Source organism: Fusarium falciforme, chromosome 5 (genome assembly GCF_026873545.1).
Source record: "Fusarium falciforme chromosome 5, complete sequence".
NCBI classification, from domain to species: Eukaryota; Fungi; Ascomycota; class Sordariomycetes; order Hypocreales; family Nectriaceae; genus Fusarium; species Fusarium falciforme.
Genome location: NC_070548.1, coordinates 1,145,246 through 1,160,506, shown reverse-complemented (window position 1 = coordinate 1,160,506; position 15,261 = coordinate 1,145,246). Strand labels below are relative to the sequence as shown.

Sequence of the window (15,261 nt, the reverse complement as noted above, 5' to 3'; positions counted from 1 at the left end):
ATTTCCACTTTAACCGCCTGTTTAGGAGTGCAACTCAGGAACAAAGATAAGAAATGAGGTTAAAGTCCCTGCTGAAGGAGGCACAAGAGGTGAAAAATGCAGGGTTTTGGGCCAAAGACAAGGGGCTCGAGCCTGGCCTCAGGGTGTGCAATCCACTGGAAAAAAAGCACTGATACAGTCCATGACTTGAAATCGTGCCCTGCCAAGGCGGTTCTTGGTGGCACAGATGGACTCGAACATCATGAGGCTCACCGGCATCCATGGTTCCGAGATTTCGCAGATCCAGGGTCATGGATTAAACCGAATGCGGCTCCTCTGAGGCCCCCTTGTCTGCCAGAGGGGCGACGACCTCCCAATCACTCGACTGTGCCGGGAACATGGTCAGATCGCCAGGTACGAATACCACGACTCAGCAATAAACTCGGTTTGCCAAGCCGCGTGTTGCTGCTCCACTGCCGTCTACGCCTGTCGCTTGACCCCTTGGGCGCCGCTGTTGGGCACGGCAGACGAAGTGGTCAACAGATGTTGAGATCTGAGGTTCTCGAAGGGTTGTGGTTGGCAGGCTGTGGCGTCGTATGTCATCATGCAGGGTAGGGTGACTTCTCGGAGAGTCGGAGATCGAGTTCATCGTGGATTGACGTTAGTGGTCATAGTCTCGAATGCTTTAACGGCACTCTAGAAGACTGTCTCTAGCTCAGATGATGATGTTGGAAGTTGTTGGGGACAGTGAAATGTATGATCTGAACTTGGCAGGGGTGCCAAGCGAAATGGGAGAAGCAATTTGTGAACCATTTGTGACCATGCCCGTGGATGTCAGCATGGCGCAGATGAAGAGGCAAGTTACGTTGCGTGCTCTGCTGCTCCTTCCCTCGAATGTAGTCCGCTTCCACACCGTGAAGGAGGAGCGAGTTGCCTTCGGTGTTTTTAGCTTTGTGAAGATGTCGCAGAGAGTCTTGATCACGTCTGTCGCTTCGCAAATCCTCTTCACAGGCCGTTACAGGCCTTGAGAAGTTATCGTTAGCCTTCCTCTCATCGCCAGTCTTTTGCCCTCAGTAGGTCGACATCCGATCCTTACAATGTCCTCAGAAACAAGCTCCCCTCACTCTGTTGAGATACATGTAACGCCACCTCACGAATCTTCGACCCCCGTTAGTGCTGATGCGCGGTCTGGTATCCTTCGCGAGTCGGTTAAGATACGAGGGAAGAGGGATGGCGATGCCTCGAGTCTATTACAGCAGAATTTGGTGTACGGATCTGAAATGGATACCCTGCTGCGCGCGCCGACATTTAAGCACCAAGGAATAAGCTCTTGTCCAGAACTCAGTCGAAGGGCTTTGGGCTCCCCAGTAAGTGTTTCTTTAGTTTCACTGAGAAAACATGTCTTTGTATTGATCACTGTGTAGAAATTAACCCCTCCTTCGTCCAACAGTCCCCGCCGCCGTTGCAGCCCGCTCTATCACTCTCATCCAGTAACACCAAGGACCTTCCGCAGCCGGCTGGGACGCCGGTTTAGACGGGTGCGTCCGTGGAGGAGGTCACCGGTGGGATCGAGCCGGTCCATTTCCCCAAATCCACCGCCGGAGCCGATAGATGAATTCAAGCTCCAGACCGGCAAGGAACGGAGGCGAAGAGCGCGCGACTCGGGGGAGGAACGGGGCTCAAGGTCCTCGGACGAGCCGGTGCCGATGATCTCGGCTCCGACAGAACTGGAGGGGACTCGCCAGTTGGCCGTGGCGGGGGTTATCTTGGCGACATCGGACTTGGACCGTTTGAGCGTTATGGCAAGACGGCGTCAAGAGAAAAGAGAGTCTCGAGCAGAGCAGACACAGAGTGTCTAGGCAATGTGATGTTCAACATGGTTTCCTATCCGAGGCAGCTGGTCTGCGACTTGGGTCGGTAATTGGATGTGCAGCAGTTGTTAACGTTGGTATTGATAGGTTGGTAGATCCCATCGGCATACCTTTGATTACACCGAGCATAGTTATCGGGAACAAGTTTGACGCCGCCGATGTTTAAGGAATTTGATCAAGCAAATCTGGGCAATACGCTTCATTTTACTGTCACGCGGGCAGCATGTTCGGAATTGGTGGCCGGAATTACCATGTATTGGCCTGCCTCGGTTCCGGGGTAAAGCTGGGGATTGGGGATTGACGGCTCCGGGTTACGTCGGATGACTTCATTGGGGGACTTTGATTGCCGACGCCCTTTCCTCTGTCACAACCTCGCAGCTGTTTTTAACTTGTTGATCTCCCTCGACATTTTTGCGACTTGCTTCAGCATCATCCCTGTCTTCCCTCAGTTGAAGCTTCACACAATGTTCCGCCCTATTCTCAGACAATGCGCCCGAAGAGCAAGTGCCGCTCCTCTGCAGCCCCTCGCTGCCCGGAGCTTCGCCTCTGCGACAGGACCGAGCTTCAATTGGGAGGATCCCTTGAACTCCAACAACCTCTTGACTGAGGAGGAGCGAGCCATTGGCGAGACTGCGGAGCGATACTGCCAAGAGCATCTGCTCCCCCGAGTACTACGCAAGTTATTTTCCATCCCAGCTTGTCCAATTGCTGTCTAACGTTTGTCAACAGAGGCCTACCGCGACGAGAACTATGATGCCAAGATGCTCGAGGAGATGGGCGAGCTCGGTCTCTTGGGCGCTACGATCGATGGTTACGGCTGCGCAGGTGTCTCATCCGTCGCTGGCGGTCTGATCACACGAGCTGTTGAGCGAGTCGATAGCGGTTACCGATCCGGCATGTCGGTTCAGTCCTCGCTGGTCATGGGCGGCATCTACGAGCATGGTACCGCCGAGCAGAAGGAGAGGTTCCTCCCTGAGATGGCCAAGGGAAAGCTCCTCGGCGCCTTTGGCCTCACAGAGCCCAACCACGGCAGTGACCCCGGTAGCATGGAGACAGTAGCGAGGCCGCATCCCACAAAGAAGGGCTACTACTTGCTGAGTGGCGCCAAGACCTGGATCACCAACAGCCCTATTGCCGATGTTCTGATGGTTTGGGCTAAGCTGCAAGAGACGGGCAAGATCCGGGGATTCCTGGTTGAGCGCAAGGACTGCCCGGCTGGTACGCTCGAGACGCCCGCCATCAAGGACAAGAACGGTCTCCGAGCCTCCATCACGGGTATGATCCAGCTCGACGACTGCCCTGTACCAAAGGAGAACATGTTCCCTACCATTGAAGGCCTCAAGGGACCCTTCAGCTGCCTTAACAATGCCCGATACGGTATTGCACTGGGTGTTATGGGTGCCCTCGAGGACTGCATCGACCGAGCACGAACCTACTCTCTTGAGCGCAAGCAGTTCAAGGGCAACCCTCTCGCCAAGTATCAGCTTATCCAGAAGAAGCTCGCAGATGCTTCAACCGACGCGGCATACGGCACACTGGCAGCCATCCAGGTCGGCCGACTAAAGGACGAGGGCAAGGCGACACCCGAGATGATCAGCATGGTGAAGCGGCAAAACTGCGACGCCGCGCTCAAGAACGCTCGCATCCTCCAGGAGATTTTCGGAGGCAACGCCGTGAGCGATGAGTACATGATCGGTCGACATGTGGCGAATCTCTTTGTGACGCAGACATATGAGGGTCAGAGTGACATTCACAGTAAGTTTCTTTTTGTTCCTGCATCTTATGACGTGTAGTAACTGACAATGCTCTAGGTCTCATTTTGGGACGAGCCATCACTGGTGTCCAGGCGTTTGTGTAAAGAGCAAAGGGTCGGTTGTTTGATTGGTAAGGAGGCGATTGATAAAAAGAGTCATGGCGATTGCGTGCATACCCGGGTTATAGATGATTTGAAATCAAACATCATGGCATATAACGGCCCCTCAAGTGAATGCAGAAAGCCATAGTAAAGTGAAACGAATAAAGAGAATCACATAGATTTGTCGATGCTAGGTAATCTGTTATTAACTGGACAGCCCCCTATCGTGGCTGAGGATGCCCCAGTGACGTTGCTGAGACAAGGCCCTTGAAGGTTGCCAATGCTAGCTAATGCATCCATCGATTGACATGAATGGCCCGGCGAGGCCGTCCAAGCAGGTGCGTGCTTGCTTGCTCGACCGCAGCCGGTATTCCCGGGCCATGATGCAAGACAGGCTTTAGTTTGGCGTTTCTACGTACAGTACCTATCGTTAGTAAACAAACACATCAGCGTTCATGAATCGTGCTGCTGCAGGTCAATACAAAGGGCGGAATGATCTGGAAACTGACCAAAAGGCCAAGGAGACGAGTAGAATCTAGACCGAAAATCAACCCTGGCCACCGCCATCCATTCCCATGTTTGTGCTACTCACCGCCGCCCACCCACTGGCCACGGGCAAGGTTCCAGAGGCTGGCCTGTCGTATTGTCAAGGAAAATAAGCATCTGATGGCGCGGAGCCCATCGAAGTCAAGCGAAGGACATGGGCAGAATGGATACTGTCTTGTACCTTGATCAAGAAATTGACGCGCCCCCTTAGCAATGCCCAATGTAGATTCTCGTGGTGACCTGTTAGTGCGTGGATACCGCTGATTCGCTTGTGGCGGTGTCTGCTTGGACTGTGGCCCAGCGAGCGATGGAGCTGTGGCCCAGTGCGTACAGTGCCTACTGGGGGGGCGGGCAGCGAGTGGCCCCAGTGCAGGCGCAGTGCCCAGCGTCCGCCCAGTCAGCCATGGGGCGCCCATGGAAGGGGCCCGGGCCTAAAAAAACCTGACTTTTCGGGCTGGCAGACGGACCTGAATGGACGGATTTGCCAGCGCAGCGTGGACCTCAGCCACTCACAAACACTGAAGGCACTAAGGTACCTCCTGTAGGTGCCTTAGGTCAGTCAGGTTCCGCTTTCCCTCACCTCTTTGTTGACCTGACCCTCCTTCCCGCTTCTCTTTCTTCTAGGCCCGACCGACCTGACCTCTTTTACTCCATCCGAACGAACCATCTCCTCCAAATCCCGCCTCTTCTCCCTTTTCAGCCTCGACTGAATTTCTTCCTCTCGCCTGCCTGCATAACACAACCATCAACACCAACACTACCGATACTCTTCTACACATCACCGTGGTGTCTTACGCCTCGGACCAAACCCTGACGTGCGTTCTTTCGAAGCCTTTCCCCCCTCCTCGACCGCTCGTCGTCGTTGTGCAACCCCTCGACTAACTTTCTTCTCCAACACAGAGCGATCGCGAACTCCTCGCACCACACCTCCTAGATACCCCCTTTCCAAATCACAAAATGGCTCTCAAGCGCATCAACAAGGAGCTCACTGATCTCGGCCGGTAAGTCGCACCACGAACGATGCATCCTCACCCCAAGCCCGAGGGGTCAAGTTGGACGCCCAAGACGTCAGGTGGGGCGCTGGTAAGCGGGGTCCTTCGACGACCGACGATGCCAGCGCCTGTGACGACTCCAAAAGTTTTCTTGAGGCCATCACCTCTTTTTGCTGGAATAACGATGCTGACTTTTTCTTTGCAGAGACCCTCCCTCTTCCTGCTCCGCCGGCCCCGTTGGTGAGGATCTGGTAGGCATCACCCTCCCCCCGCTCTGATGGACGCACGTGGCTGGCACACATGTCATGACTGTGTTGAAACGCATGCCTCTGCGTAGAGAGCGATCATGGCTATCGATCACGCGACTAACAGATGTGAATAGTTCCACTGGCAAGCTACGATTATGGGTCCTGTGAGTATTTCCCCCAGATTCCGGACACAGATGAGATGCTGGCAATATGCGCCGACATGGTGGCGAAGCGCTCAGCCGCTTCCTCGCCCAGAACCGCGCCTCGCTGCATCCATTCCTCAGATTCGCAAGAGCCTGGCTGACCACGATGAACAGAGCGAGTCCCCATACTCCGGCGGTGTCTTCTTCCTCGCCATCCACTTCCCTACCGACTACCCCTTCAAGCCTCCCAAGGTCAACTTCACCACCCGCATCTACCACCCCAACATCAACTCTAACGGCAGCATCTGCCTGGACATTCTGCGCGACCAGTGGAGCCCTGCGTTGACCATTAGCAAAGGTATGCATGATTGAGAACCTCTATGGCCATTTGTCATGATCTAACTTTTGCAGTTCTTCTGTCTATCTGCTCGATGCTGACGGACCCCAACCCTGACGATCCTTTGGTGCCCGAGATCGCCCACGTCTACAAGACCGACCGGCCCCGATACGAGGCCACCGCCCGGGAGTGGACTCGGAAGTATGCGATTTAACTCGAGCAAGGAGAACCGGGGCGGTTAGACCTGGGGTGGATTGCCCTCCCTGTCATGAAGGCAATGTGCAACGATCGAATGAAAGCTTCGCATGCGGTTGCGACATGTCCTTGGTCCGTGGTATCTTGGCGGGCGCTGTGTCCTGAATCAGCGCCTAGGCCACGATTGGCGAGGCAGAGAGCGACGATGAGGAGTGAATTAGTGACGATTGAGGGGAGGAAAGACAAACCAGACAAACAGATCAGCTAGTAAGGGATATCATGCGGCTGGATTTTGGGTTTGCATTGACGACGTGTTTTTGACATCCAGAAAATAGGCAGCGTGTACACTTTGTCTCTAGATGTGGATTTCTCTGTGATGTTGTGTGTGATGTTTGCAACTATTTCTTGACTCTAAAGATGTGCTTATCTGGGGAGCATTGTGAGCATGCCAATGAGAGTGAGACCGGGCGATGAGCATCCCCGTGATGATGGAAGTGTAGTGCCAACTTGACCAAGGCAAACGACTGGCCAGGAATGTTGATTTAAAGCGCCGGGGCAAGATTATCTCGGTAGATCTACGTCATGACATGAGATGTGGTGGCCCAAGTATTGGATGTCTGGCTACGATAGGCGCTGACAGGGAAGAGGTTGGTGACGGGAAGGACAGCAAGATACGCGCTAATGCTGGAAACGTCCCAACTGGCCATCTGTCTGGCAGTGTGTGAGATTGTGGGGATGGGGTCGACGTGGGATGATTCAGCATAGGAAGATGCATGCCGTGCTTGGGTATGATGGATTACAAACTGCAGGAGGTTGTATGTCAAGAGATGTCAAGCGAGCATGTGTGACTGTTGCGATTTGCCCAGCAAACAAGGAGTGGCTTGGGTGATGGGCGGTACTTGACACAAGTGCCGAGAGATGGCAGGAGGGAAGGCAAAGCAAAGGATTCTGAGATGATGCATGTGTCGGATGAGGTTGTTTGAAACGGGGGGGGATGACGGGTGGTGATCCTGTTGTATAAGTGATTTGGTATGATAGTTGATGTTGTAAGCGGAAGATCGAGGTGGGCGGATGACAGCACGTGGGGGGGAATGGAAACCAAAAGCCACAGGTTGAAACCATTCAATGCCGTATATCCGTGATATGGACTCTCGCCTGGCTGGGAACGGTGACATGAAGCTATTCGCTGTGCCATGCATTGCGACTCAACAGACCAGGGGGTGGTTGCCCACGAGTCGTGAAGCGGGGCCCGCCTTCGGTACGACGTGCCCGGACAGGCCAAGTCCTGTCGAACCTGTAACAACGGGGTTTCAGACCAAAAGGCGCGAACCACGGCCAATCGTTGGCCTGCGGTTTGGAGATGGTGCCGCGGCTCAGCATCGTTGATCGGACGATTTTAATCGCTGGGGAGTTGAAGATGAGGAGGGGCTGGATAGATTGAGGGAAGAGTATTGGCTGTAGATGGTCTCGATTCTTTTCTTCGGCATCTTCTTTGCTGGTGGTTGAACATCGTCGCATTGGATTGGTCACTTGCCCGACAGATAACTCCTGAGATGGCGTGATGTTTGTTTGAGCCGCGTCTCGCCCGTCTTGAGACGGAGGCTTGCTAGTCTTTGAACACCACCTCCTCTACGGTTGCCTTTTTTCCTTTTTGTCTGCCTTTGCGCCTCCTGCTCTCGCTAGAAGGCTCTAGGCGCATGCCAAGCGCGAACCCCGGACACTCGCCGTCTGTGCCTGGTATCATCTCCGTTGTCAACGACTCCGTTTTTTTTTTCCACCACCCACCAGGAGAAGAGAAGCGACGGGAAAGAAGAGAATCAGGTCATGTTTCTTCTCTTTCCGCACCCCCTGGAGGAGTGCGTAGTAACAGCTTTGACACTTGACGCCGCTGCCGATGACAAAGGAGCTGTTGCCCTAGGCTGAGAAACCCTGGTTGTTCTTTTCTCTCACACCTACCTACTACACTCTCTCTTTTCTCCCCTCCTTCGTTGTCTTTGAGGCTCTCGTCGCTTCTTTTGGCCGTGCGGTGACAATTACATGACTGGTTTAATCTTCACGCTCTAGACAGCACTCTTTTATTTTTCTTGTGTATAGTCTTGCCGATCACTTTCGCTTCTCGAATAATTCTTCTGTTCAGCTGGCTCTGAATATCGACGACGACAACAGCAACAACCACTCTCGCTCGCCAACTCTGGCAACAACAACAATTCAAGACGCACACAGCAAACATTGCGCTCACAACTTATCTGAATTACGAGGAGGATAACGGAACTTGCCTGGTTTTTGGAGAGAAATTAGGGCCAGTCGCCCTCGCATCTGCGAATTCAACTCGACTTTTGACAAGATGAGCTACCAACTCGATGCGTGGAGCGAGAAGCCCTCGGAGCGTGCACGATGGTCTCCCCTTACGCGGATGCTTCTCTCGGGAGAGATGACACAGGAGAAGCAGCAGGAGCTGTCCACGAGGGAAAAGTTTGATCGCTGGATGATCAACGAGGGTTACCGAAGAGTGTAAGTGAAGGCAAAATGGTTCGACACTTTGGATGGTAAACTGACCACGCAGGTTCGTCTTCGTCTTTATGCTCGCACACGCCCTCATCTTCTCCTTCGCCTGCGTCCACTACTCGATGAAGGAGAGTCTTCAGTCTTCCCGCGACAACTTTGGCTTCACCTTTGTTATTGCCCGTTCGGCGGCCCTGGTTCTGCACGTCGACGTCGCCATCATCCTGTTCCCAGTGTGCCGCACCCTCATCTCGCTGCTGCGCCAGACGCCCCTGAACGGCATCATCCAGTTCGACAAGAACATCAGCTTCCATATCGTCACCGCCTGGTCCATCGTCTTCTGGTCCTGGGTCCACACCATTGCTCATTGGAACAACTTTGCGCAGGCCGCTATCAAGAACAAATTGGGTGTCTACGGATGGCTGCTCGCCAACTTTGTCTCGGGACCTGGATGGACTGGATATGTTATGCTGATCGCCCTCATGGGTATGGTTATCACGTCGGTGGAGAAGCCCAGGAGAGCAAACTATGAGCGTTTCTGGTACACTCACCACATGTTTATCGTCTTCTTCTTCTTTTGGTCCATCCACGGCGCCTTCTGCATGATCCAGCCCGATGTTGCGCCTTTCTGCACCAGTGTGGGTGCCTCAGCCGTCGGTGTCTTCTGGCAGTACTGGATGTACAGTGGCTTCATCTACCTTGCTGAGAGGATCGCCCGTGAAGTGCGCGGCCGTCACAGAACTTACATCACCAAGGTCATTCAGCACCCCAGCAACGTTTGCGAGATTCAGATGAAGAAGGAGCACACAAAGACGCGAGCTGGCCAGTACATCTTCTTCTGCTGCCCTGCTGTGTCACTTTGGCAGTACCATCCCTTCACCCTGACCAGCGCCCCCGAGGAGGACTACATCTCGATTCACATGCGTTGCGTTGGTGACTTTACCAAGGCTGTTTCTGCGACACTGGGCTGCGAGTGGGGTAAGAAGAAGGACGCGAGCCAGGTTGTTGGTGTTAACGGCAACAACGGAGAGGTTGACCCAGCTCTTCGTCGAGTTCTTCCCCGCGTCTACGTCGACGGTCCCTTTGGCTCTGCCTCGGAAGATGTCTTTAAGTATGAGGTTTCGGTTCTCGTCGGTGCTGGTATCGGCGTGACACCGTTTGCCTCGATTCTCAAGTCCATCTGGTACCGGATGAACTACCCCCAGAAGAAGACGCGACTCTCCAAGGTCTACTTCTTCTGGATCTGCCGTGACTTTGAGTCTTTCGAGTGGTTCCGTTCCCTGCTGCTGGCTGTCGAGGCGCAGGATCTGGACCACCGGATCGAGATTCACACATACCTGACGGCCAAGATCAAGGCTGACGACGCTACAAACATCATGATCAACGACGCCAACGCCGACAAGGACACCATCACGGGCCTGCGCAGCCCGACCAACTTTGGCCGACCCAACTGGGACATGATCTTCCGGGGCATCAGGAAGCTGCACAGCCCTGCCGAGGCCGGAGTCTTCTTCTGTGGACCCAAGGGACTGGGCAGCGCTCTGCACGTGTATTGCAACAAGTACACGGAGCCTGGGTGAGTTTTTTTAATACTTGAGAGTCAAGATCATTCAGCTGACCGAGATTACAGATTCTCTTTTGTCTGGGGCAAGGAGAACTTCTAAGCCCACCCATGCCTTACTGTGTAAGAGGACGGATTGGAAAGAGTTTGTAACATCAGAAGCCATCTTGGCTGGGGGTTTAGATAAAGAGACCACGGTCTTGAAGAGCTTGGAGTAAACATTTTAATACGGATGCCGTACAAGCCAACATTTCTTCGTCACAGGCAAAATTTCGCTGCTTTCAGATTTTCAATAAAGTTGCTATACCAGCCATATTATTACGCATGGGATGCCTCCCCGGATACTGTACCGGGGGAACTAAGCGAGAGTAGTCGTCCAGAGCCAAGTTCATGCATATTTGCCTATACTCACCGTGAGATAATCCGAACCTGAGGCGCAGGCGAAGTGGTTTGTCCGGGTCTCGATCTCGCTGATTTGAGTTATCTCGATTGGTCCCGAGGCGTCCTGAAACGTTTCATGGCCAATGATGTACGGGGAGGCCAATGATGACGACGGCTGGTGGAGAGAAGCAGGAGGCAGTCTTGTCAGAGACGGCGTGGCCCTGTTGATCACCCGAGTCCGTCGGACGCGGCATGACCGTGGGATAGTTTGAGCCTACGGCGGTCAGCCGGGGAGAATAATTAACTCGGTGAGCATGTCAGAGAAGATACGGGGTCTAGTCTGGGGAAAGTCAATTGATCAGAGATGTGGCATGTTTGGTGTAGAGATTACGGCAACCGGCATGTACAAGTCACGAGCCTATCCGAGTTGCGCCGAGTCAACGATCAACGTGGCTGAGAAGGTGGGAAGACACCTTCTCCAACACTTGGATCAAAAGTAGGTAGTCAAGGTTGCGGTCGGTCCTCGGATGCAACCATCCAACGAGGCTTGTTATCACTAGCGAAAAAAAAGGGTCCATGAGCGAGCGAGCCTGGAGAAAAGAGAGAGAGAAGAACGACGCATGGGCTTCAAGTGATGCCATTTTGGCCTGGCCCAACGGAAATCGAAACGGATCCCGGACCGTGCTCCTATTTGGGGCATTGGGCTAGGCCTCATATGGACCAAGTCGCCCTTGGCCGACCAGCGTGACCCGTCAAATACGAACAGGGAGGGAGATTGATGTCATTCGTTGGGAGGCCTACCTGTGGGAGGATGCATGTGTGTATGTCTGGCTGTCAAGAAAGTGAGGACCAGTTGATGGCTCTGGAAGAGGATCAAGATGTAACCACCCCGTTGGAAAAAGGGACGGTAAGAAAGTCTCGGCGACGGTTTAATATCGACTCTCGGCGACGCCACAATTAACAAAATGCCCAAATGGACTTGCTCGATTCATGGAATTGGCTTCCAACAGCCGAAATCACCGACGTAAATCATCTTGGCATTCAAGTCACGTTTTTCTTCTTTTCGCTCTAAGAAAAAAAAAGACCCAGACGATCAACATGCAATGGCAAAAAAGGCATTGCGTCAGGTCCTCAAGACATGTAGCTCATGTCCACTTGGTGTAATTTAGTCGGCGGCCAGTGAAAAACGGCTTAGGCCGAAAAGGGGGGCATGCAACTCCCCAAAAAAGAAGGGGCCATGCCTGCTGCAGACAGGATGTGCGCAGGTCCGGGCAGCCAGAGCGCGTCGCGCTGTGACACATTGCAAAGGTGATGGGAGCATGCAGTTGCAGATGCAGATGCACGCCTTTAACCGCGGCCTATTTTCGAATGGAAAAATCCTTGATTCGAGTTTCAAGAGGTTGGTGTTTCAATTGAACTATCGCCTGTTATTCGCAACTGTATTCCACGTCGATTCTTTTTCTCCTTCTACGGTAGACGTTGAAAAGAATTGTCATAAATCCTGCAGGGGTACTTTGCCACAAAGTATCCGGTACCTTTTAGCGTCCGTTCCTCGTACCTGCCCGCAACTGCAGGTGCACCTTTTTTTTAGGCTCGCCCACTCAAAGCCGCCCATCCCGACCGGGCATTCCTTTCACACGTCCCCCCCCCCGACTCACTCAACCCATCCTCTCCCCCCTCTGGGTGGCCACGCCTCTTTCTCAATCCTTCGTTCTGCGCAACCAAACCAACCACCACGGGCAGTCTTTTTTCAAGTGCTGCTTGTATCTCCTACTGTTCCTTCCACTCGTTAACTGACCTATTTTGCTGCTTACTCTTCTTTTTCCTTGCGTTGTTTTTTTCCTTTCAGCCCATCATCACTGACTCGCCGTTGCTTGCTCAACTACCTCACCTCTTGACGACGCGCGTGCCATTCTCCCTTTTTACCCACCTCACACAAGCCGGAGCAGCCAACTGCCTGCTTGATCTGTCGCCCACGCCACGTACCCCCTCTCAATAACATCTTCAATCCGAGACGGGCCCTGTTTTTTATTTCCTGTGTCTTTCATCGACTTGGCCCTCGTGGGTATCTCCAACACCCCCTTGACATCTATTGTCGTCATTCGATCATCGCCTTCTCGACTGGCCTTGATTGAACCGTCCATCACACTTGCTATCGCCAACTCCAGCAAGACTTGCCCAGATGCAGATTCGACGACTTTTGTTCCTGGGCCTGCTCCTCGGAGCTGAAGCCTCCAAGCTCGCTGTCCGCCAGAACGCCAACTCGGGCGCCAACAGTCCCGCGACCACAGCTGAAGAGACCGAGCCGACGGCTGATGCTACAACGGCTCCAGAGGCATCGCCCACCGAAGAAACCACCAACGAACCCGCTGAGACTACCAACAACGAGCCGACTAGCGAGCCGGAGCCCACCGAGGACAGCACAACCGAGTCCTCCCCTACGACGACGGACTCTGGGGATACTACCATTACCCGAACTGTCACCGTCACCGATGCCGATGTCAAGACTGTGAGCCAGCAGACGACTGTGATGCGAACCATCACTTCTACCGTCCTAGTTACTTCGACTGCGTTTGAGACCACCACTGTTACTAGCAGCGATGCCGAGACCGCGACTAAAACCGTATATGCCACTACTACCGTGTGGGCCAACGAGAAGCGTGCCCTGAACCTCGCTCCCCGAACTGTCGGCAGCTACGACGAGCTTATCTTCGAGCAGCCCGCGCCCACCATTACTTCGGTCCCCGAATCCTTCAACAACGAGCACTATGGCCTCCGCGCTTTCCGACGAGGCCTCGAGAAGCGTGCCACCATCACCAAGCTCGTTACTGTTACCGTGGGTGAGGACAGTGATAAGACCGTTGTCAACACGGTCGCTCGAACCGTCATTTCTACCGTGAGCAAGGAGACCAAGGTCACCAAGACCATCACCGAGACCGAGCAGGCCGGCGCCAAGACAACCGTTACTAGCACCGGCACCCTCACTATTACCTCTACGAGAGTTACCACGGGTGTTGTTCAAACTGTGACTGTTGCGTCCTCGGGAGATTATGGCTCCGCCGGAACTGGTGTCCCCGAGTCCGACAACAACAACAGCAGCAGCGGCGGCGGTGACGATGGTGGACTGTCCACTGGTGCCAAGGCTGGTATTGGTGCTGGTGCTGGTGTTGCCGGCCTTCTCATCATTGGTGCCCTGATCTGGTTCTGCGTCAAGAAGCGCCGCAACGACAAGCACAAGGCCGAGTACGACGATGTCTTTGGCTCATCCGAGGTCCCCGTTGGCGGTCCCGTCAGCGGCTCTGGTACTGCTCCCAACATGTCCCAGGTCTCCCCCACCACTGCTTCCTCGACTCTGGCTCCCAGCCGCAACCCTACCAAGGGTTCTACCCCCGAAGGCTACCGTGGCACTGCTCTTGGTGATGGCCGTGCCGGATTCGCCAAGCCCCAACCCTACGGACGTGCCTACATGCCCGCGAGCCCTGAGACAAACTACTCGCGTACTACTGGTGGTGACAACATGGGAGGCGTGAGCCCCGAAACCAACTACTCTCGTGTCGCTGGAGGCGAGCAGGGCTCTCCCAACTTTGCTGCCGCTGAGATGCACAGCCCTGCCAACACAGCTGAGCTCGCCAGTGACAGCGCCGCTGCTCGATGGCACCAGAACGACGCGGCCGAGATCGACGGTAACCAGGTGACAAGTGCTCACGGATCATCGCCTCCAGCGAACGTGTATGAGATGCCGGCGCAACCTTACAGGTAAATGAGGGGTATCGCCATGTGTCGAGTACAACGGCCATGGCAAAAAGGAAGGAAAAAGGAGGAAAGCGAGATTCTTGATTTGACCTTTTCGAAGATCTGATTGGGAGAGGGAATAATAATGTCAGATACTTGTACATACGTTGTAACACCCATTTTTCCTTGCGTCTATCATGCATGAACCTGTACACAGCGGATGAAGAGGGGGGATTTCCGCACCTCATACCCTTTATATTCTTTTGTTGCCATTCATTCTCGTCGGTAGGGACCGTGATATTCATACGTCTCATACAGGTGTTGTTGAAAGGTGTGATTGGAGTGAAATGATACATACGGGGAGGACAAGGTTCCCGAAGGCTAGTTTAGGGATCCTGTCACGTTAATTGAGTAACAGCGATGATCAATGTAGCCCATTTTCCGCCATGTTTCTGTGTGTCTGAGTTTTGAGTGGTTGGGTGTTGGTAATCATGGATCATGGTTGATTTGGAATCAGTGCTCGCGTGCTGTGACTGGTTGTGGGTGGGACGAGTGACGATGTGGTACGGACAGTGGCACAGGATGATGTCGAGTCATTTTAATCTTGGCTCTTTGCTCATTGCTCAGGTTGTCATTGACTTGTGAATACACACCATGTAATTCGGGTTTTGTGAAAAGCAATATGGTTAGTAACGAGCATAGGTGGTGATGACGAGATAGTATCTGACCCTCCACTTGCAGTGGGTGATGGAGAAGTCGGCCGCCTAGGAGTGGCCGTTATCGGTGGCGCGATGCCATGCATGGCCGGGAGGGAAGGATGCATGCAATGGATAAATGCGCAACTGCCAAGTAAGGGAGGGTTCACGAGAATCATCCAGCAGAGGAACAACAGTAGATCAATCTCTTGCTTGGATTCTCA

At 53.7% G+C, this 15,261-nt stretch overlaps 3 protein-coding genes and 1 pseudogene across 4 annotated transcripts, besides 1 other annotated feature; all 4 read left to right on the top strand.

Annotated features, from left to right (window-relative positions):
* Positions 1-2,314: 2,314 nt before the first annotated feature.
* NCS54_00660600 (Hypothetical protein) lies at positions 2,315-3,708 on the top strand (the record flags this gene model as incomplete). The annotated part of the gene is made up of 3 exons (XM_053152056.1): positions 2,315-2,525; positions 2,580-3,605; positions 3,662-3,708. 3 exons carry the CDS (start codon positions 2,315-2,317, stop codon positions 3,706-3,708), a joined length of 1,284 nt encoding a protein of 427 aa, XP_053008031.1.
* Positions 3,709-5,208: 1,500 nt separating this feature from the next.
* Positions 5,209-6,185, top strand: NCS54_00660500 (Hypothetical protein; the record flags this gene model as incomplete). Its single annotated transcript, XM_053152055.1, has 5 exons — positions 5,209-5,252; positions 5,449-5,494; positions 5,626-5,655; positions 5,809-5,992; positions 6,046-6,185. The coding sequence occupies 5 exons, from the start codon at positions 5,209-5,211 to the stop codon at positions 6,183-6,185; spliced, it is 444 nt and encodes a 147-aa protein (XP_053008030.1).
* Positions 6,186-8,465: 2,280 nt separating this feature from the next.
* On the top strand, positions 8,466-10,332 carry NCS54_00660400 (annotated as a pseudogene). Its single transcript has 3 exons — positions 8,466-8,677; positions 8,730-10,244; positions 10,299-10,332.
* Positions 8,466-10,332: a sequence feature.
* A 2,460-nt stretch (positions 10,333-12,792) lies between these two features.
* NCS54_00660300 (Hypothetical protein) lies at positions 12,793-14,370 on the top strand (the record flags this gene model as incomplete). Its single annotated transcript, XM_053152054.1, has 1 exon — positions 12,793-14,370. The coding sequence occupies one exon, from the start codon at positions 12,793-12,795 to the stop codon at positions 14,368-14,370; it is 1,578 nt and encodes a 525-aa protein (XP_053008029.1).
* Between the last annotated feature and the right edge of the window lie 891 nt (positions 14,371-15,261).